Genomic DNA, 21,662 nt, shown 5'->3' with positions numbered 1-21,662 from the left:
AATTCTATAACTTAATAACAAGATTTTCTAAAATTTTAGAACGAAAATATTTTACTTAGCATAATTAGGTATTGTTTCCAATATTATTAGGTGAATTTTTATTTTAAAGGTAATTAATTATGTAAATTTATACAAATTTATTAAATTCATATTGTATATTGTATCATATTTATTCATTTTTTTGAAGTACAATATTTTTAATTTATATTACTGAATTTATATGTACAAAAGTTTAATCTAAGCATAGATATTTTAGTACAATACTAATTTTTTTTTTCAAATCTGTTATTCTAGATTCGCGATACAGACATTTTCAAATGAATACAGCGTCATTCTGTTCTTGATATACCCATAGCTGAAGGTTTTAATGAAGTAGACCTTAAAGCAAAATGGATATATAAACAAGTATTTTGCCGATCTTCCATATTTCTGTTAAAGAAGCTCACTTAAATGAAGAAGCCAAAGAAAGGCCTACAAACTATTGGAGAAATTAAAAAGGCTTTAGATTTTATGCACAATCAACATTTGATGAAAGGAACTTTAAAATGTTGATTGCGCATAAAATCTAAAGCCTTTTTGAAGTGAAACTAGCAAGGGTAAGTTGGCGATAAGATGAAGTGGAAATGAAATAAAAAGAATGAAGTGGAAATGAGAGAGGTATATAAAAATAAGATAAGAGAGAGTAAGATAGAGTATAAAACACGCGTTATTATTTTCCTTGTCATAGATGAAATTGCAAAAAAATCTAATTTTTTTATTTTTTTCTGAAACATGGATAAATAATGAAGAGATAAATATTCTTATTTTGACTGTATCGTCAAATTTATATATATTAAATCTAGAGCTAGTTACTATTTATTATAATATCAATAACAAATGACACTGTTATCTCCCAAATTAGACTTAAATATTAATATTAAATAAATAAAAATAAAAATGAAGTAGAAACGAGAGAGGTATATAAAAATAAGATCAGAGAGAGTAAGACAGAGTATAAGATATGCGTTATTATTTTCCTTGTCATAGATGTTGCAAAAAGATCTGATTTTTTGGTTTTTTCTTTAAATAAAAATATTAAACAAACTGGATCATTTTCTGTAAATCTATCAACCATTGGTGAATTAGGTGCTTGTCAATGTATTTTAGAAAATGAAAAAATAATTTTGATAATTTGAAATAGCTATCTACATTTACAATTAATAAAATTATTTATTTTATCCATGAAAATTGACTTAAAATATTATTGACATTTCATAGAAAAGATTATTATCACAAAATATAAATTATTTTGAGTGGGAATTTTAATTTAAATTTTGGATCAAAACAATTGATGCCTTTAATCACATTTTATGCGAAAAACTCAATTTAAACATTTCGAACAATCCCACAGAAGAGATAATATTAGAAACATGCATTATTTCAAAGATATCTCAATTGAATTAAAAAAAAATTTTTTATTTTTTTTATTTATCATATACTATTTGTTTCGTTTTTAAGAAATAACGGAATGAAAGTAGAATAAAACTATTTTTATATAAATAAAATGTTTTCGATATTTTTAATATATAATATAAGATTTTAATATATAATAAAAGGTTTCGAATTATAACAGTTCGAAATCTCTCTCTCTTTCTCTCTCTCTTTCTCTCTCTCTTTCTCTCTCTCTTTCTCTCTCTCTCTCTCTCTCTCTCTCTTTCTCTATATATATATATATATAAAATTCAACAGTAAAACAATAAATACGAAAATATAATGATGAACTAAAATTGAAAAACTAAATTAACTACAGGAATTTACTTTTATTATGTAATATCATGTGATAAATACACAATTTGTTCTTTTTTTTTAACGATTCAAACATTAACTGCTATGTATGTGGTATTGTTATTCGTAAAATGTCATAAAATGTAGATTTCAAAACGGTAATCAAATAATATGTAATAATTTTAGAAAAAGAAAAACATTTCAAAATGTTTTCATATACACAACAAATGTGAAGAAATTTGTGTATCATAAACAAATATTAAACTTTTTGAATATGAATAATAAAACAAGTATCTCAATGCGCATATATTATATGCCAAATAAAATTTGTCGAAAACAATATTTTGACAATCAAAGACCAAGAATTTGGAGAATATATTCTCTTGTATTTTTGAATACGTCAATCATCATTGAGAGGCCAATCAATGTTGGAGAAAGTATTTACAGAGTTTCAAGTTTATAAGTTTAGCATATTGTTCGAAGTTTAAACCAATGAGAAGACTACTGCTTAGTGATGCCGCTTCCGATTGCGAACGACCAATCAGCATCATTCGTAATTCCAGTGCTTTCATCGTCAACCGCGTTTGTATTCGTGTAGCGAATTGGAAGTGGGACACAGACACATTTCGATAAAAGGACTCAATGGGAATGGACGAACGTTGGGATCACAGTACATTATTGACAAGAGTGCATGTTCTCGTATATCTTTTTATTAAGTCTTTTTAAATAAAAATATAGAAACGAACTATATTCATAATCAGTGAAATATTCACTTTTCATAACCACGTGATCTTCTAAGCACGTTAACAAATCGACACAATAGGAGCTTCTTCAAAATTTACAGCTTCTTCGAAAATTCTTTTCGAATTTGCCTTATATTTGCAACTCATTTTTGAGATATCCTTTCTTCAAAAATGGCAGACTTTTTAGATTCTGAAGCGGAAGAAAGCGAGGTTAGTGTTTTAATATGTTTCTTATTGTAATTTACCGTATTATAACATTCTTTTGCATTCTAAAGTTAACCTTATGTTGCTGTTTTAGGAGGAGGAGGAACTTGATCAAAATGAGAAAAAGAAGCTCAAAAAAATAAAAGCTGTCGAAGAAAGTGACGAAGAAGATGAAGGTCAGTGAAAAAATCAGTGAAAATGTACTATTTATAATTATTTTTAACTAAACATGTTGGATTTTTTTTGCTACTTGCTTAGTATTAATTGTAGTCAATAAATTAGTTTCTATTATTCAGATGACGAAGAAGAAGTCCAAGACTTGATTGATGATAATCCAATAGAAGAAGAAAGTGATGGAGAGGACAGTGATACTTCTGGTGGTACAAAAAAGAGAAAAAAGAGTGATGATGAAGATTTTGATGATCGACTGGAGGAAGAAGATTATGATTTGATAGAAGAAAACTTGGGTGTCAAACTTGAAAGAGTAAGTAGAACATAATCCTTACCTTTAAAAAAAAAAAAAAAAAAACAACATCAAGACCATTTTTTATTCAATTTAGAAACGCAGATTTAAACGTCTAAGAAGAATACAAGATGAAGAATCAGAAGATGAACAGGAAAAGGAACCAGAAGAAGAGCGAGATGCTATTGCAACTGAATTATTTGAAGGCTCTGGTGATGTAAGTATTAAACAATTAATTTTATTTTGTCATTTAGAACTATTCTAGGTTTATGTATATATACATATATATATTTATTTATCTGCATCTATAAGGAAAGGGATGTCTTTATGGTATGTATTTTTTAATTAAATGCAAATGAATATTAAATCAACAAAATATATGTAAAACTATAATTAGATTCATTGAGAGAAATTCTTTTTATTTACATCTATATGTTTTATTATGCAGGAAGAAGAACGACGAAGTGAACGTAGTCATAGACCAGAAGTGGAGACACTTGATGAAGAAGGAAGTGAAGGTGATGATGATATGAATGATTTTATTGTCGATGAGGATGGAAGATCTCTTGCAGAAAAACGTATGAAAAAGAAACCAATATTCTCAGATGCGTAAGTATTAAAATCATATGCATTACATATTATATTATATACATACAGTAAAATATTAAGTTATTTATATTGCAAACAGTGCACTACAAGAAGCACAAGATATTTTTGGGGTAGATTTTGATTTTGATGAGTTTGGTAAATTTGGAGAAGAAGATTATGAAGAAGAAGAAGAAGAAGAAGAAGAAGATGAATATTTGGATGATGATGTTGATGAAAGACCAAGAAGACCAAAGAAACAATTTAAAAAGAAAAGCACAAGGAAAAGTATTTTTGAAATATATGAGCCAAGTGAGCTGAAGAGAGGTCATTTCACAGACTTAGATAATGAGGTACTTACTTAATTGAAATACTTTATATTTTATATTAAATATTATAGTACAACACTAACTATTTTTTTCAAATACATTATAGATTCGTAATACAGACATTCCCGAACGAATGCAACTTCGTTCTGTTCCCTTTACACCTGTAGCTGAAGGTTCTGATGAATTAGATCTTGAAGCAGAATGGATATATAAACAAGCATTTTGCCGACCTACCATCTCTGTTCAAGATGCTCACTTAAATGAAGAAGCTAAAGAAAGAGCTAAGAAAGGTCCACAAACTATTGGGAAAATCAAAAAAGCTTTAGATTTTATGTGCAATCAAAATTTTGAGGTCCCTTTCATCTCATTTTATAGAAAAGAATACGTACTTCCAGAGCTAAATATCAATGATTTATGGAAAGTATATAAATTTGATGCCAAATGGTGTCAGTTACGTCAACGAAAAGAAAATTTATTAAAATTATTTAAAAAGATGAGAAATTATCAGTTGGATGAAATTATGAAAAATCCTGATGCTCCATTACCTGATAATGTGAGAGTAATAAAAGATGATGACATTGAACGTCTTAAAAATATTCAAACAAGCGAAGAATTAAATGATGTTTATCAACATTTTATGCTTTATTATAGTCATGAGATACCAGCTATGCAGGAAGTTGTACGTCAGAAAGAAAGAGAAGCCCGTCGTGAAGCTAGAATCCAAAAGAGAAAACAACAAATCGCTGAAGCAGAAGAAAATGGTGAAAATCCTCCAGAAGAAGATATAGAAGCAGCAGAAGAGGAAGAAGAACCAGATGAAACATTAAAACAAGCAGTGAGAAGTGGACCTTACTCTACATGTAGAAAAGCAGGCTTAGATGCTCTTGCTAAAAAGTTTGGTCTTACTCCTGAACATTTTGCAGAAAATCTTCGTGATAATTATCAACGTCACGAAGTGGATCAGGAACCTACAGAACCCATTACGGTTGCAAATGATTTTTGTAGTTTAAGATTCAAAACCCCAGATGAAATTCTCAAAGCTGCACAATTAATGGTTGCAATGCAGTTGGCACGTGAACCATTAGTACGCAAATGTGTCAGAGAAATGTATATGGAAAGAGCAAAGATATCAATAAGACCTACAAAGAAAGGTATTAAAGAAATAGATGAGAACCATCCTATATACTCTATGAAATATCTTAAAGACAAGCCGGTGCGTGATCTTGTGGGAGATCAGTTTTTAAAATTGATTATAGCTGAAACAGACAAACTTATTACTATTTCGCTTAGTGACACAATAGAAGGAAATACAACAAGCAATTATGTTGATGAAATGAAGCAGCTTTATTATAGAGATGAATTCAGCAAAAATGTTCAAGATTGGAATGCTTTAAGAGTTGGAAGTGTAGAAATGGCTCTGAATCGTATGGTAATACCACTTTTGAAAAAAGAATTGAGAACAAATCTTGTTATAGAAGCAAAGGAATGTGTAATGAGAGCATGTTGTCGTAAAATGTATAATTGGATTAAAGTAGCTCCATATACTTGTGAATTCCCTGAAGAAGAAGATGAAGAATGGGACACAAGTAAAGGTCTTCGAGTGATGGGTTTAGCTTATGTACCTGATTATTCTCAAGCTGCTTTTACGTGCATAGTTTCTGCTGATGGTGAATGTACAGATTATGTAAGATTACCACATTTGCTGAAGAGAAAAAATAGTTTTAGGGAAGATGAAAAAGTCATGAAAGAAGCTGATTTATTAGCACTTAAAAATTTTATTGCAACAAAAAAACCTCATGTAGTTGTCATAGGTGGTGAATCAAGAGAAGCATTAATGATAGCATCTGATGTAAAGGAATGTATTTCGAATCTAATGGAGGATGAACAATTTCCCGGCATTCAAGTTGAGATATGTGAAAATGAACTTGCTAAGATTTATTCCAATAGTAATAAAGGTATATCTGAATTTAGAGATTACCCGGAATTACTACGACAAGCTATATCTTTAGCAAGAAGAATGCAGGATCCTTTAGTAGAATTTTCTCAATTATGTACTGCAGATGAAGAAATACTATGCCTTAAATATCATCCATTACAAGATCAGCTTCTTAAGGAAGAGCTTTTAGAAAATTTGTATTTAGAATTTGTAAATAGAGTAAATGAAGTTGGTGTTGATGTTAATAAGGCTGTGCAACAAGCTTATTCAGGAAATTTAGTACAATTTATATGTGGCTTGGGTCCTAGAAAAGGGCAAGCATTAATTAAAATATTGAAACAAACTAATCAAAGATTGGAAAATAGAACACAACTTGTAACAGCCTGTCATATGGGACCTAAAGTGTTTATCAATTGTGCTGGCTTTATAAAAATTGACACAAATAGTTTAGGAGACAGTACAGAAGCATACGTAGAAGTATTAGATGGTTCAAGAGTGCATCCTGAAACATATGAATGGGCAAGAAAAATGGCAGTAGATGCTTTGGAATATGATGATGAGGATGCAAATCCAGCTGGTGCTTTAGAAGAAATTCTAGAATCACCAGAAAGATTGAAAGATTTAGACTTGGATGCATTTGCAGAAGAATTAGAAAGACAAGGCTTTGGCAATAAATGCGTTACATTGTATGATATTAGAGCTGAATTAAATTCTAGATATAAAGATTTACGTATACTATATCAATCTCCAAGTCCAGAAAAATTATTTGATATATTAACTAAAGAAACACCTGAAACATTCTATATAGGTAAATTGGTGTTAGCAACAGTGGTTGGTATAAGTCATAGAAAACCACAAGGAGAACAATTAGATCAAGCCAATCCAGTCAGAAATGATGAAACTGGTTTATGGCAGTGTCCATTCTGTCTTAAGAATGATTTTCCTGAGCTTTCAGAAGTGTGGAATCATTTTGATGCAGGAGCTTGTCCAGGAAAGGCTACAGGTGTAAGATTAAGATTAGACAATGGAATATCTGGCTATATTCATATTAAAAATTTATCTGATAAGCATGTTGCTAATCCTGAAGAAAGAGTAAGCATAGGCCAAGTAATTCACTGCCGCATTATCAAAATCGAAGTAGAACGTTTTAGTGTGGAATGTACGAGCAAAAGCAGCGATCTCGCGGACAAAAATCATGAGTGGAGGTAAGATATCACATTTAATATTTTTTTATTAAAATAATTATTAATATTATTAATATTGTTTAATACATTTATTGTATTTATTTTTAGGCCACAAAGGGATCTTTATTATGATACAGAGACACACGATCAAGACGTAAAGATAGAAGAGGATGCTAAGAAAGTGAAACAACGTCAGACATACGTAAAACGTGTTATTATACATCCATCTTTCCATAATATTAGTTTTGCAGAATCAGAGAAGTTAATGCAAAATATGAAACAAGGAGAAGGCATAATAAGGCCAAGCAGTAAAGGTGCCGATCACTTGACTGTAACGTGGAAAGTAACAGATAATATTTATCAACACATTGATGTAAGAGAAGAAGGCAAAGAAAACGCATTTTCCTTGGGACATAGTTTATGGATAGGTAATGAAGAATTTGAAGATCTAGATGAAATAATTGCTAGACACGTCAATCCAATGGCTGCATATGCTTCGGAATTATTAGATTTTAAATATTATAAAGCAAATGTGGAAGGTGTAAAAGATAAAGCCGAAGATATATTGAAAGAACAAAAGAAACAAAATCCAGGAGGAATTCCATATATTATATCTGCAGCTAAGGTACGATTAATATGTGAAGTATTACATCATATTTTTTTCTCATAAATCATAAACGTTTCTCTAGCTTTACTTCTTATGTTTCAGAATTATCCAGGAAAATTCCTCCTTTCATATTTACCCAGAATTCGATGCCGTCATGAATACGTTAGCGTTTCACCAGATGGCTTTAAATTTAGAGGACAAATGTTTAGTAGAGTTAATGATTTATTCCGTTGGTTCAAAGAACATTTTCGAGATCCAATACCTGGCCAATCTACACCAGGTACTCCACATGGTGCTTTGACTTCCAGGACACCGTATCACACTACACCTGGTGCAGTTACAGGTATTTTACTATTTACTAGTTATTATTTATATAAGAATATACACTTTATTATTAAATATATATATTATGCTTCAGGAATGAATCAAGATGCAATACAAAGAGTGGCACAAAATTTACCACATCATATGTTGCATTCCTTGTCGCAAGTAGCAAATCAGACACCACATCATTATCCACCACATACTCCAGGGGCAGCTAGTACCACAGCTTATGGTGGAATACATACGTATCCAAATACACCTTATACTCCTTCTGGACAAACTCCATTCATGACTCCATATCAAACACCCCATCATACTCCACATCACGCGCAACAAACGTCAAACCATCATCAAGGTCAATTCTTACATCCAGTATCGTCTTCGATACCATCTGTAACTCAAAGATCAATGCGATCTCACAGACCTACTCCATCTATGTCTACACCCTCATCTGGAGATGCCATGGATTGGAGTAAAGCAGCAGAAGCATGGGCTCGTTTGAAACAATCCACTCCACGAGGATCGTAAGTCAATCCTATTTATGATCTTATAAAAATTAATTATAAAAAAATTCTCTCATTAAAATCTTATTACAATTTTTTTCATTTTTTATTTTAATAGTGGCAGCACTCCAAGGTATGAGGAATCTAGGAAAACACCAAGAAATTATGAAGATTCCACTGGAAGGACAACTCCAAGAAATAGAACTCCGTCTAATCGTACGCCATCGTATAAATCACCACGAGGCACACCATTTACCAATTCTAGTCCACGAAGTATGTCTCTTAGTGGAGATGGTACTCCTTTATACGACGAAAGTTAACCCATTAAGGTTAAGATTAAATTAAATCATGGATTAACGAATGATTAATATGTACAATTGGTATAGACCTTCATACATTTTTCATGTATTTTATATAATGGCGAATGGTGATGTATGTGTATAAATGTGTGCGTGTGTGTAAAATATACTATATAATAAAAAAAATTTTAATCGTAAATAATAATTATTGGTTTTCTCAACTATTTCTTTATTTTAATTAATATTTTACTCTAATTCTAATTCGTCTGTATATAATGCTTTATTTATTATGAAAGTACTTTAAGATATAAAATGGAAAGAACGTTGTCTTCATGGAAAATCATCAAAACCAGTTTTCTACCTCTTTTCCATATTTGGAAACACATTTTTAAAGCCTGTATAGAGATACAACGGTCACTACTACCCACGCGTTCAAGCTTTCGTTATAAGAGGCGCAGACATGATTCATCCGGAATGAATTTTTTTTTGGTAATTCAACCGTTAACTGCTATGAAAAAATACAATAGTTTTTATTCTCCAGTATAAACATGAGAAAAATGTAAATAAAATGTAGATTTCAAAACAGTTATCAAACATAATATATTATAGTTTAAGAGAAAAAGGAAATATTTTTCAAATGTTTTTACGTATAACAATTTGTGAAGAAATTTGTTTAATAAAAACAAATATAAAACTCTTCGAGTATGAATAAAAAGAAAACAATCGTTTCAATGCGCATGTATTATACGCGAAAGAAAAGTCGTTGAAAACGTAACGTTTTGACAATCAAAGAGCAAGAACTTAGAGAATTATCTCCTGCTGAGTTCTTGAATACATCAATCATCATTGAGAGACAGAAATCATTTCGCGCGTAGAAACAACGTCGGTCGAAGTGTTTACCGCGTATCAAGTTTATACGTTTAACATATCATTCGAAATTCAAACGGGCCAATGAAAATAAGAGTGTTCAGTAGTGCCATTCCCGATGGCGTTACGATCGCGGACATTGACCAATTGGGGTCGTTCGTATTTCCAGAGCTTTCATCGGTAATCGCATGTGTGTTCGTACGTGTAGCGAATCGGAGGGCAACAGTGGGACACACGATAAAAGCAGCCAGCGGAGACGGACCAACGTTCAGATCACAGTGCATTATTGACGAGAGTGTGTGCAGTTTCTTCTTTATTTTTCATTATAAAAAAAAAAACCACAATTATCTCGACGAAGCGAGCTTCATCATAATTCATCTTTACCGTTGAAATAATAATTTCAAAAGGTAAGTCCAAAGAAATAGAATAACCCATGAAGCTTGAAGAACGACAGTGGCGTCGAAATTACGCGATCATTTAAGACAAAGAAATTCTTTTATTCCTGGACTTCCTTCCCAATTAATATCGTTCACTTTTTCCTTTAAACAAATACGTACAAGTCTTATAACGATACTTTTGTTTTAACATTAATATGACAATCGGTTTACTTTATACAATTTATAAGAAAGATCATGACGTTATTAAAAAAAGCCAGAGAGACAGACGATGTAACAGGGGATGCACAAACCTCTTTGTATTACATTTTACTGAAACGCTTAGTAGCGGACGTATTTGCCGCGTCGACTGGACAAAGAAAGACTTCTCACTGGATTTCTCAGTTTATCTTCCGAGGAAACGATCGATTCTTTCGTAATGTTGATACGCGACTGCAGTGTTCCTTTCGTTCGATTTATACCGTAACACTGCGGCACGTTTCCGTTGCGATCATGCGTATTAGACACGATCATGACTTTCTTTTTTTTTCTGTACTTTCGAAAGAGAGGATGTCCTTTTCTTTCTTCTTTCCTTTTTTTGTATTCTTTCAGAAAGACAGACACCTTTAAATACTTAAGTATGCACTTACTAATCTGTCCATAAAAGGAACAACCATTCCCTTGCAAGTTTTGTTTTCGATATATATAACTATCGATCATTTTTTTTTTTTGAATATACATGTCATTATTCTATTAAGTATGAGAAAGATTTAAGCCAATTTGAAACGAATCAATTACCAATGCCATTAATACGAAACAATTGATCGAATTATTTTGGATTTTATTTTTAAGTATATAAATATATTTATGTAGTATAGCATATACGTATAATTTTCGAACAAAGAGATTCCTTGAGTACACTATAAAAGGATAATATAAAAAAAGCATCACATAGAAAGTGCATCGAAGCGAACAGGCAGTACAACATATAGCGTCTTTATTTCTCAAGCCAATCTCTTTGTTCGCCTTCGGGTTTTCACACGTTGAAGAGCCGGAGACCTCGATGGCATCGCTATAACACGACGAAGGACAGGCACAAATCTTATTATGTTTGTACATGTGTTCTTTATGTATATGTAGATCTATGTTCTCTATTTGTGTGCGTGTGTGGGCGAACTAGCAAGGGTAAAAGGAAAATAAAAGAAAAAAATATATGAAGCTACCGGGAGTTAGAGTCCGGCGGATATGCTTTAATAACGTGACTTCCTATTCGTTTACGATCGATATCTAATCAACCGATGCAATTTTAAATTGCAGGTAAACACCTAGCTATGGCTACCGCAGCAGAATCACCCGTCACCAACGAATGTAAGTCGAATAATAATAATAATAACGAAAATAAGATTTCGCGTAATCGTCCATGTTATTATGTTAAAACGTTTTTCTCAAGTAATATTGTCTTCTATTTACGTTAATGAGATTTTGATTGATATTACGAACGGTGCCATCGATTTTATCGTGAAAAAAAATTATCGAGAGAATATAATTATCGATTCCCATTTTATCGAGAAACAGAGAAAAGATTTTAAGAAAAGAAAAACAGAAAAAAGCTATGCAATGATGCGCAACGAGTTTCCAGTGAGTCGTCGATGCGTGGCGACTTTTCTGACTAAGGATCCTTAATTAGAATCAGACAATTTAGGTGACGGTAGGAACACACCCTAAAGACTGCAGAAAACATTGCGCGGATAGTCGCTGCGAGGAGAGAGGGGGAGAAGGTCAGAGCCCTCTATTGGTGTCCTCGGAGGAGTGCAGGCTACGTTTTACCGTGGCAACTGCAGTACGAGTCGACTGCTGCAGTGGTTGTACGAGTTAGCCTATGCCTGTCTCTGCTTGCTTACTTGCTTTTCAGGGGTTCTCATCCTTCAGCTAGAATGGACCACAGAAAATGTCGTTAACCTTTATCGATTCGTTATCAACTACTTGCTTTCCCAGTCACCTTCGGCGATATTATTAACGAACACATAGATGTTACATGAACCGAAGTTATCTTCATAGCTGACCTTTCATATCTTTGATCTCGATCTAAAAATCTAGAATCAAAGGAGGAATAGAAAACGAAGAAATTAAATTAAATATTCGTCCACGAATAAAAGGAATGATAACTTTTTTCAACTTTAGAACAGAATATCGAATTGATTTCAAAGACTAGGTATATATCGGCCGCGTTAAATGGAATTCAAGACGAATGCTGCGGTTCTGGCACGACTCTTTCGAGGGGTCTCAGCTGCTGAAAGTGAGACGTGTATCGATCGTAGGAACCAGAAATAAAGACTAAGGAAAAGAAAGAATGAGATATCCGGCATTACGTTCTGAACGTGACAAAGTCGAGTTAGATAGTTTGACGCTTAACATTCTGAAAGTGTACCGTTTTTATATTGTTCAATTTATCAAATTGTTCTTTTCATATCATATTTTATTATAAATTATCATATAAATCTTTTAACTTTGTTTTTTAAGATTCGTAAATCTATTAAAGTCAAATATATTAGAATATTATCTTTTATTTCTATCGAAAATAACAGAGCTTCTGGTCCTGCTATACAAAGAAACTTGTAAGTTCCCCTCCATTTAAAAACGAGTCAGCGTGATAAAAATGTGTAACCTTACTGAACGACAAGACACATCTCTCTTTTTCTTTTCTTGTTCTGACTGCTCTCCCAAGTTTTTCAACGGTTCATTGCTTTATGGAATCCAATTAAACGCTAACATTAAAGAAAATGTACGCTATTAATTAAAGAAAATGTACTAGTTCGTTGATGTTGTTATTGTTTGTATGTATTTTCTATTGTTTTTATTACGTTGTTCTTGATCATTCTTGGGAGTCTTCGTTGACTACAACGATAGTCACGAATAATTTCCCATGATTGCATGATCTACCTAACTCCATTTTGTTTACATAATTCAATCGATCTATTGGGTATTGACGAATGGGAAAGCAAGCAAGCAAATGAACAAACAAAAAATGAAGTGGTTTTATAAGCCTAACCTATTTTTTGTAGCTTTACTTTACTCAAAAGAACTCAGATAATTCGAACTAATTTAATATAAATGCTAAAGTAGGCTAATCTAATTGAGAACAGAGAACATTTTATAACGTAGGTAAATACTTTTTGCATAAATGTTTTTACAAATGTTTCGATAAATTGATTTACACGCAACGACTATAATATATATATATCTATCCTATATCTTTTGTATGTATGTATGTGTGCGCGTGCATGTATGTATGTGTACCTATATATAAATATACAAGTTCAGAGACAAGTTTACTACCGTCACGGTGGCAGTTATCGTAAATATGTTACTCTTTTTATACGTAGTCGGGAAAGTACGAGCTCGAGTTTTTAAATTTCTCCAAGTTCAAATTCATCCCTCTGGAATACCAATAAATTCTTACGAAATTAACGAACTTGGTTTTTCTAAATATTTCAATGATCAATTGTTGAATTCTTTTTTTTATTTTCAAGTTTAATGATCGTTAATATGATTAAAAATTTGAATCCTCTTCGTGTTTAAAAAAAAAAAAAAAAAAAAAAAAAAATACGGACAACGCCCAAATGTGATACGAAAGAAAAATTCTTCGAAAAAGAAGAAGAAAGAAAACCAAAAAGGAAGGAGAAAAAGAGGGTTGACAGTTCACTGCCAAATACGAAGCTCCTCCAGAAATCTTTTCGAAAGCGTGCGCGAACAAGTTGATGAAGGAGAAAAGAGGGTTGAAGGGAGGAAAGGGAAGGGTGTTATGGTGTATGGGCTGGGAAGGGAACGAGAGGAAGGGTGGAAAAATTGCGTACGAATTCTACTGTGGTACTTGGGTGACTCTCGCAGTAGGCAATAGCGTAATAGAGAGAGGGGTTGGTCAGACAGATGGTATTTTACGGGCGCACGTAGTCCTTCCACACACGTGCCTAGCGACCGGCTAGGCTGGATCCATAATATAGGCATGTAGAAGCCGGTACGTCGGAGACCCGTTGGTAGCCTCGACGCAGAGGCGTCGTTCTTCACCGATGGAGGGGTTGGTTGCTGCTCGGGTATAGGTTGGGCTTCTCTAAACGGGGTGGTTGATGGGGCGCAGAACGCCAAGGTGGGTGGATATTGAGCGACGCCGGGCGTCGTGGCGCACCGTGTCCGATCAGTCGCCCTCCAGCCACCGCCCCAGATACGAGTTTGGAGCCACTTCCGGCGATCCGCTACGCTGGTCCGACGTGTCTCTCTCTTTCTCTCTCTCTCTCTCTTTCTCTCTCTGCCTTTCTCTGTCTATTACTTTTTTCCTTTTTCTCTTTTTGTCTATCCGTTTATCTACCTATATTTCTTTCTTTCTATTTTTCTCCCTCTTCTTCTTCTTCTTCTATTTCTTTTCATCAAGAAACATACGCAACCCTCCGGTTACTTTAGAAGACACAGCTGAGAAAGGAACACCGGAAACATGCTTATCGGGCTAGTGCGCGATTCGATGCTGCAGTGCTTCTGTCATAGCTGCAAAGCACCTTTGGATATTGTAGGTGAGTGTCCACTTGCCTAAAGATTTTTAATTATCTTCATCGTATAGAGAATTATTGGAAATATATAATCTCGTCGGTGGAGATTTTTTTTAATTTAGAGGGAGTTCGTGACTCGGTTATTTCGATTGTATCTTAAATTTTAAATCGATTTATATTTTTATCTATGGTATATTTCAAGAATTTGTTCCCTCACTTAGCTAATAGGTGTAATTTGATGTTGTGTTATAATTATTGTTTTGGGTTATCCTTTTTCAGTTTGCTTGTTTGATTCTTAATTATGGAAAAATCTGATGAAAGATTCTTTCTTACGCAGTCAAAGCTGATCAATATTTCGGTAGCATTATCCCAGGTATATAGGTACCTGCAGCGATCAATTTTCCTTAACCAAGTAGTAGCTGCGTGTACCAACCTCCGAAGAATTTCTTAAATTCTTACTAGAACCATTTTGAATTTTTTATTGAACGGCTTCTTTTCTCCCTTGAGTTTATTAATATTAAAAAGATTGAATTATTGATACACAGAAATAGTTCCCTCGTAAAATTGTCATTGTTTCAAATTGAACATTAACTTTTGATACGATATATTCTTCAACTTAGCAGTAGATTTATTTAATTTTTTATAGCTGATCGTATCAGAATAAAATCCAGATATCAAAGGAAAAATCCCTGCGCACGTGTTTCTACACACGCTTGTTCCGAAACTGACGAGGGTGCGGCCCAAGATGGCCAACGAAGTTGTCCAATGACTCAAAAAGTTGCATCGATTTCCCGATAATTACAATTTAATATATCCCGTTGATATTTTATTATTATTATTTTTTTACTCGAACACGTAAAAATTCGACAATCACTTTCTCAATGGTCTTATCGATTGTTGTCAATTTTTGAAGCGGGACAAAGGAAGGGTAATGCGCCCTTCAAGAAGCCCACTGGAAAAGGGGCGCGAACCAAGCAACCGAAGAAAGTGAAGTTTATTAGTAAGTACATCGTAATGTAGTTATTACTAATCACACATTTGAACATAATTTTTTTTCTGCAAGTATATCATCAACTATCAACGCATCGTCAAATCTGGAAACTCGTTACGCACAACTCTCATAGTTCATAAAAAATCAAACATTGTGTTGCACGGCTAATGAATACTGCCCTCGTGAATATTTTATCTTTACGGGTAACGTTTGGCTATCCGCCAAAATCAGAGGGTGGAAGGACATTCTCTTTTTGTTCGCTTTAGACTTCAGAATAATGCGATCAATGTCGGGATTGCTTTGTTGTAAAAATTTTCGAAATTGAGATTGCCTTTCCTATGACAGTCTCAAAAAATTATCTTTGAATTTGCCGTTTTCACGATGACGAAAAAATAAATTCAAGCAAAAACGGCTAATTAACAATATCGATCAGGTGCAATGACCCAGGCGATACGATTATGTCGCCGCAATGTCGCCGGAGAATTACACCTAGAAATAGTCTCCTAGGATATATATGGGGTGGTTGGGAGAAAAAGAGAAAGAGAGAGAAAATAGTTGGAGGAGAAGAGGTGGTGCGTGTGTCGACGCTAGACGTCGCGGCGCCGAGAGACAATCGTACGCCGTCCTCTGATCGATCCTTCCCTCTCGTGCGTCTGAGTCATACTTCCGTAACTACTTTTCTGTGTTAGAGCCTTCTACCCTCCCTCTCCCCTCCTCCTTCTATTCCTTCTCCTTTTTCTCCTACTCCTGATCCGTGTTTAGACATCTTTATATGTATATATATATATATATATATATATATATATATATATATGTATATATAACGTGAAAGAAAAATATCCTTGGCACGATTCTTGCATAAGGTTAAATTTTAACAAGAGAAACGATCGATCTGAAATTTTCTTTCGCCCATTATTATAGCGACTGAAATACGATGCCAAGAAAAGTCGAAGGGTGGTATTTGCTACGAGGTGATCTTGGCAGAGCCAACGGCACCAAAGAGGGCACCGTCACCACCCCACACTGGGCCGACTCAACAGATCCCTATTGAGGACAAATTGAGAGAAGCAGAGCAAAGAAGATTCACCTTAGAATCTCATAAGATCGCTGCTCTTTCTGCGAAACTCAGCAAGATCGAAGAGGTCGCTCGTAAGAAGGATGAACTCAGCGCCGCATTCATAGCTGCTACTCGCGAATCCTTGGACGCAAAAATGAACAACACCGAAGAAAAGCGAGAAGCTCATATCGCAGAACTTAAGAATAAATTGAAAGAGCATGTAAGTTAATAATTTTAACTCCTTGCGGTTGTAATACTTTTTTTTTACCATTAGTATCCCGTCAATCAAGATTACTTTACTTACACGCCGATCAATTATTTTCGTATAAAAGTTATAAAATTAATTTTACTTAAATCCTCTTGAGAAATTTATTTTTAGAAAATTCACATTTATATCAATTTTAACTACAAGTAGAACGGTTAAAATACTTCGCCACAGAAGAATATTCCAATCTTTTACTACAAGGAATTAACTTCTATGAACTGAGAATATTTACATAAGAAATGTTTAACAATTTATTAATTATTTTTCTTTAATAATAGTTGGAGAGTGTAGAGAAATCTCGTCTGAGCCTCGAACAGCAGACTGAAGAAGTACGATGCGCTGTCGAAGAAAAACTCAAGACTGCTGCTGCTCAACGCGACGAGAATATTAAAAGGATGTTGGATCGCCTTAAGGAACATGTCAGTATCATGATTATTATACAAACAAATTTACAAAAGATCTGACATTAATTAATAAAAAAATTTGTTGTCCTTCAAGTTTCAATAGATCACAATAACTCATTCATAATTGTAGGAGGAACAAGCCGCTCGTGTACGTCAAGGTATGACCGAACGCGTACAACAATTGGAATCTCAAATTCAAGGCAAGCTTGACCAAGCTCGTGAACGTCGAGAAAGTCTGGAACGCGAACAAAAGGAAAAATTACGTAATTACGTGAGTTATACAACAATTTATCTATCATTATAATATTATTTCGTATTAAAAAACTATAGTTTAGTTTCGTGCTCATCCTGGAAGGATTTCTAATCTAATAACAACAACAACAACAACAACAAACAACAAGAACGGCATGCATCTATCTTTTCTCATTTGCTATTAAAGTAAAATCCAACTTTCGTTCGGTAGAAATCCTTCCTTATATCTATCCCTACTTTTTATATATACAGACCCTTTAAAGGGATTTGACATGGTCATTTAGAATACCGTGAAGATAGCGAAAGTACGTCAGATGGTGGATGAGTGTGCAACGAGAGATCTTCTGGTGAAAAAATTCGAATTTGACAAGAGGGTATCTACTGCGGAGCTAAACCGACAGCGAGAGATTCAACGCCGTGTGCAGGCTATTCGCGAGCATGTAATTTCCCTCCCTCTTTCTTGATTTTCTATTCTCATCGTGTATCGTCCTCCCTCTGTGATAAATAACGGCTTATTATACCTTATGTTTGGTCTATATTATTTTAGTAAAAATGACAGAAGTCTTCGTACAGGTCATACGATAACAATTTAATCATGTTTCTTTTTTCTTTCATTTTTTTGGATTATTATTCTTTTTTTTCTCTCTCTTTTTTCTTTGAGGGAATGTCGCAGCGCTTCGACACATTGTGTTGCAGATTCGAGCAGTTACTATTCTGTATACATGACGCGTACTTATCATTTTCTTTTTCATTTTTCAGCATGGCCATGCATTTGTATATCACATGTGCGATGCATATATACGTATCCTGCGTACATATACATAAATATACATTTCTAAACTTATGCACGAAAACGTCCGAGATTATCGAGAGACATCGATAATCGGATAATCGATTTTTTTTTATAGCATTCAATCATCTTGTACAGATACTGATTTGATATTACTTATTGAAAGAGGACGTTTCATTATCATTCGAAAGAAAAGCTTTCATCCTCGTTCAATAAATCAATGTTAATATACTCTATTGGATAGCAAACGTATATAAAATGTGCGTTTGTCTTGGCTGTAGATAGCATGATATATAAACATTAGATTAGTTAGGTAAAACAAACACTTTTAATTGTTACATTAATAATACGTACAATAGTCACGCTCGTTTTATTCTTTTTCTTTTTCTACAGGAGAAACGTGCAGAAATCGTCAGGCAGAAGAAAGCTGCCATGGACGGACAGAAAGGAAAAGGGGAGGATCAAAATATCCTGCCCGTCGAAAATGAAACTGCCAGTTCTGGCTAAATTAATTTTTATTTCTCAAAGTCTAAGCCTTCTCTTTGATAAGCCTCCCTGCGTGTACTCGCAGAAAGAATCGTTCGCTGGCGCGCCGTTTTGTTGACTGAACACTTTTATTTATTTAATGAGTTTTTTAAGATGACAGACATAGTTTCAGCTCTTCTTTGTTCTTACTTAATATCGGAATCACTAATAAAAATGAACTCCATAAATGAAAGGATCGTAATCGAAATAAATATTTAATATAGTTAATTTTAATTTACATTGCAATTATTATTTTATTTAATATTATTCAATATTAATATTTAGATTAAATATTAATTTTTTTTATTACGATCCTTTCATAGAATTCATTTTTATTTCAGATTACGATATTAAATAATCTTAAAGAAACGAAAGATATAATCTTATTTGTCATCTTTAAATATTCAATTAATAAATAAAAATTTTTAGCCAACAAGACGGCTTAGACTTTGCGTTAATTGTTTTTGTGTTTTTTTTTCTCCTTATCGATATGTGCATAAAACACTGCCTTCTATCTTTCTACGATGTTGTCCTACAATCTAAATATTATTGTTTTATGAGTTTTAAACAAATCTTATCTTGAATAGAATTGTGTTACAATGTGTTAGGTCACTTTTTTGCTTGCACAATCGAGAAAATAAAAAACAAAAAAACAATACAACAAAACTAACCACGCGCAGAGTATTTGACGTAATTCTTTTTATTTTGCTACGTCTTAAGAATATATTTTGTTTTTTTTTTATGATTATGCTATTGTTATTAGACGTTTATTAATGTTTTCTAGCCTTAACGATTATTATTTTACCGTTTAATGATTAGAAATTACATGCGTGATAATCACATTGGCTGTTATCTCTAACGACTGAAATAATTAACGTTTATATTCGTAACGTCATCGGAGCTTTCATTCTCAGCACACGCAGCTTTTTCTTTCATTTTTAACTTCGTTTTTAGAATAAATAATAGATAATTATTATCGCTATAGTTAGATCTTAAGTGATATTTGCGGCCATATGTGTGTTCACATACCATATATATCGACGTAAATATGTGGTATGTGCCGGCATATAAGCACACTTATAACATATATATATATATTATAACAGTGCTTTATACTAGGCTTGAAAAATTTGAAACCATTTTATACTCGATCATTGTAATATTACTGCGCTAACAGAACGACAACATTCACAAATATATAGTATAATTGAATATGATAATATGATGCTTCTGTGATGACCTAATTATTTGTCAAAATGTGTAGTGGCAAAGTGAGAGAGTGCGCGAAAGAATGAGTGAAAAAGAAAAAGGAAGAAAACAAACAAAAAATCAGAGTGAAAGAAAGAGATTCCTCTATGCTCGTATAGATACCGTGGCTAGAGGGTTTATATCTTTCGTGTAATATATCATCGCTAAAAGGAATTAAAAAAAAAAATCGCCTTTAATTATATGAAAGATTCCTTTGATCCGGAACTACGTTCTTCAACGGGCTATCGTTTTATATATATATATATATATATATATATATATTATTTTTTATATATTATATATTATATATTATATATTATATATTTTCCTTTTCATTTTTTATATAATGTTTTGTTAACGATTTCGAAGACAAGAAAAAAGGAATCGTAACGTAAAGTCTAATCACGACTCTGGTCACGGTATTGTCACAAAAATTGCACAGGTACAAAACAAACACATTTGCAAAAGTGATAATGGAATTTAATTGCGTTCATTCGCTCTTAATTATTTCTTTCAACCTTGATACCATTTTCCCGAATAATTTTTCCTAAAATTTTCAGATATCTGATATAGAATTAGAAAAATTTACAAGGGATTATTCACGACGATCGATTTACAATGGTTTATAAGAATAATATGAGCGAATGATGAAAAGTAAATATTTTTATAGGTGAGCGTTTCTTTTAAAAATGCTGAGTATTATTATTAATTAATTTATTCCGCGCAACAAATCGAAGGAAACACACGCCTGACGTTCATACAATCCTTGTTATAATTTTTTCCTTCCTAATGAAGCAAGAAACAAGTGACTTTTATTCTTTTAAATATGTAGTTATTGTGATCTTTTGGCGTAATGTAATTTGATAATATTTACATGCGTATGTTACAATTCTTTTTTGATTTGCCTCTTTTTTTATTTTCTTTTTCGTTATAATACGTAAATAAAAATATATATATATAAATATATAGATTTTATATATATATATATACATATATATATCTAGACCTATATAGATTTCTATGCGATGATATATTATATAGGGATATAGTTATACGTGTGTGTATGGTTTCATGTGAGCTTTGGTACTGTCTCTTAGTGGCACAACGACAGAAGCAAGTTACATGCGAGAAATTCAAAAGAAAAGGACAAAAATAAATAAAATGCTCGAAAAATTCAAAATCATTGAAAAATACTTTTTGTACAATTGGCTGCCTTTGAAATTAATTTTATTTGTGTTGAAGATTAATGTGTTCGAAAGAAATCTTGGTGTGAAGTAAAAGGCCGTACCTACACGCAATATATGTATATTAAATTTATTATTTGTACCTTGCCATTTTTTCCTGTCGAAACAATCATTGTTTTTTTTCGTTTATAATTAATTAACAAGAAATTTATAATGGTCATTTAAA

General features: G+C 32.8%; 2 protein-coding genes and 1 long non-coding RNA gene across 4 annotated transcripts; 2 read left to right on the top strand and 1 right to left on the bottom strand.

Annotated features, from left to right (window-relative positions):
• Positions 1–1,950: 1,950 nt before the first annotated feature.
• LOC124947475 (transcription elongation factor SPT6-like) lies at positions 1,951–13,403 on the top strand. The gene is made up of 13 exons (XM_047489653.1): positions 1,951–2,717; positions 2,806–2,887; positions 3,008–3,195; positions 3,272–3,391; positions 3,623–3,783; positions 3,863–4,112; positions 4,195–7,229; positions 7,317–7,833; positions 7,918–8,158; positions 8,234–8,663; positions 8,761–10,215; positions 11,500–11,550; positions 11,885–13,403. The coding sequence occupies exons 1-11, from the start codon at positions 2,679–2,681 to the stop codon at positions 8,960–8,962; spliced, it is 5,265 nt and encodes a 1,754-aa protein (XP_047345609.1). The 5' UTR covers positions 1,951–2,678; the 3' UTR covers positions 8,963–10,215; positions 11,500–11,550; positions 11,885–13,403.
• On the bottom strand, positions 7,631–10,856 carry LOC124947490. The gene is made up of 3 exons (XR_007100425.1): positions 10,497–10,856; positions 8,276–8,530; positions 7,631–8,143 (listed from the first exon to the last, which is right to left on the bottom strand). It is a non-coding gene; the product is annotated as an uncharacterized LOC124947490 (long non-coding RNA).
• On the top strand, positions 10,124–21,550 carry LOC124947486 (uncharacterized protein At1g10890). 2 transcript variants are annotated; one of them, XM_047489687.1, is made up of 9 exons: positions 10,124–10,215; positions 11,500–11,550; positions 14,609–14,744; positions 15,634–15,720; positions 16,633–16,988; positions 17,312–17,452; positions 17,568–17,708; positions 17,974–18,129; positions 18,873–21,550. In XM_047489687.1, exons 3-9 carry the CDS (start codon positions 14,669–14,671, stop codon positions 18,984–18,986), a joined length of 1,071 nt encoding a protein of 356 aa, XP_047345643.1. In that variant the 5' UTR covers positions 10,124–10,215; positions 11,500–11,550; positions 14,609–14,668; the 3' UTR covers positions 18,987–21,550. The 2 variants fall into 2 exon arrangements, with proteins under 2 accessions (XP_047345643.1, XP_047345644.1); XM_047489688.1 differs by lacking the exons at positions 10,124–10,215; positions 11,500–11,550; positions 17,974–18,129 and having other exon boundaries at positions 13,540–14,744.
• The last annotated feature ends 112 nt before the right edge of the window (positions 21,551–21,662 follow it).

The sequence above is a fragment of the Vespa velutina genome, chromosome 3, assembly GCF_912470025.1.
Source record: "Vespa velutina chromosome 3, iVesVel2.1, whole genome shotgun sequence".
Classification (NCBI taxonomy): domain Eukaryota; kingdom Metazoa; phylum Arthropoda; class Insecta; order Hymenoptera; family Vespidae; genus Vespa; species Vespa velutina.
Note: the sequence above shows the minus strand (reverse complement) of the source record. Positions and strands in the feature narration are given on the sequence as shown.

Excerpts from the sequence above, each read along its gene's own strand:
- LOC124947475 (XM_047489653.1), top strand. The coding sequence starts at position 2,679 with ATGGCAGACTTTTTAGATTCTGAAGCGGAAGAAAGCGAG. Across the intron at positions 2,888-3,007 it reads AAGTGACGAAGAAGATGAAG|ATGACGAAGAAGAAGTCCAA; the intron begins GTCAGTGAAAAA and ends TCTATTATTCAG. Across the intron at positions 4,113-4,194 it reads TCACAGACTTAGATAATGAG|ATTCGTAATACAGACATTCC; the intron begins GTACTTACTTAA and ends AATACATTATAG.
- LOC124947486 (XM_047489687.1), top strand. The coding sequence starts at position 14,669 with ATGCTTATCGGGCTAGTGCGCGATTCGATGCTGCAGTGCTTCTGTCAT. Across the intron at positions 15,721-16,632 it reads GAAGAAAGTGAAGTTTATTA|CGACTGAAATACGATGCCAA; the intron begins GTAAGTACATCG and ends CCATTATTATAG. Across the intron at positions 16,989-17,311 it reads AGAATAAATTGAAAGAGCAT|TTGGAGAGTGTAGAGAAATC; the intron begins GTAAGTTAATAA and ends CTTTAATAATAG.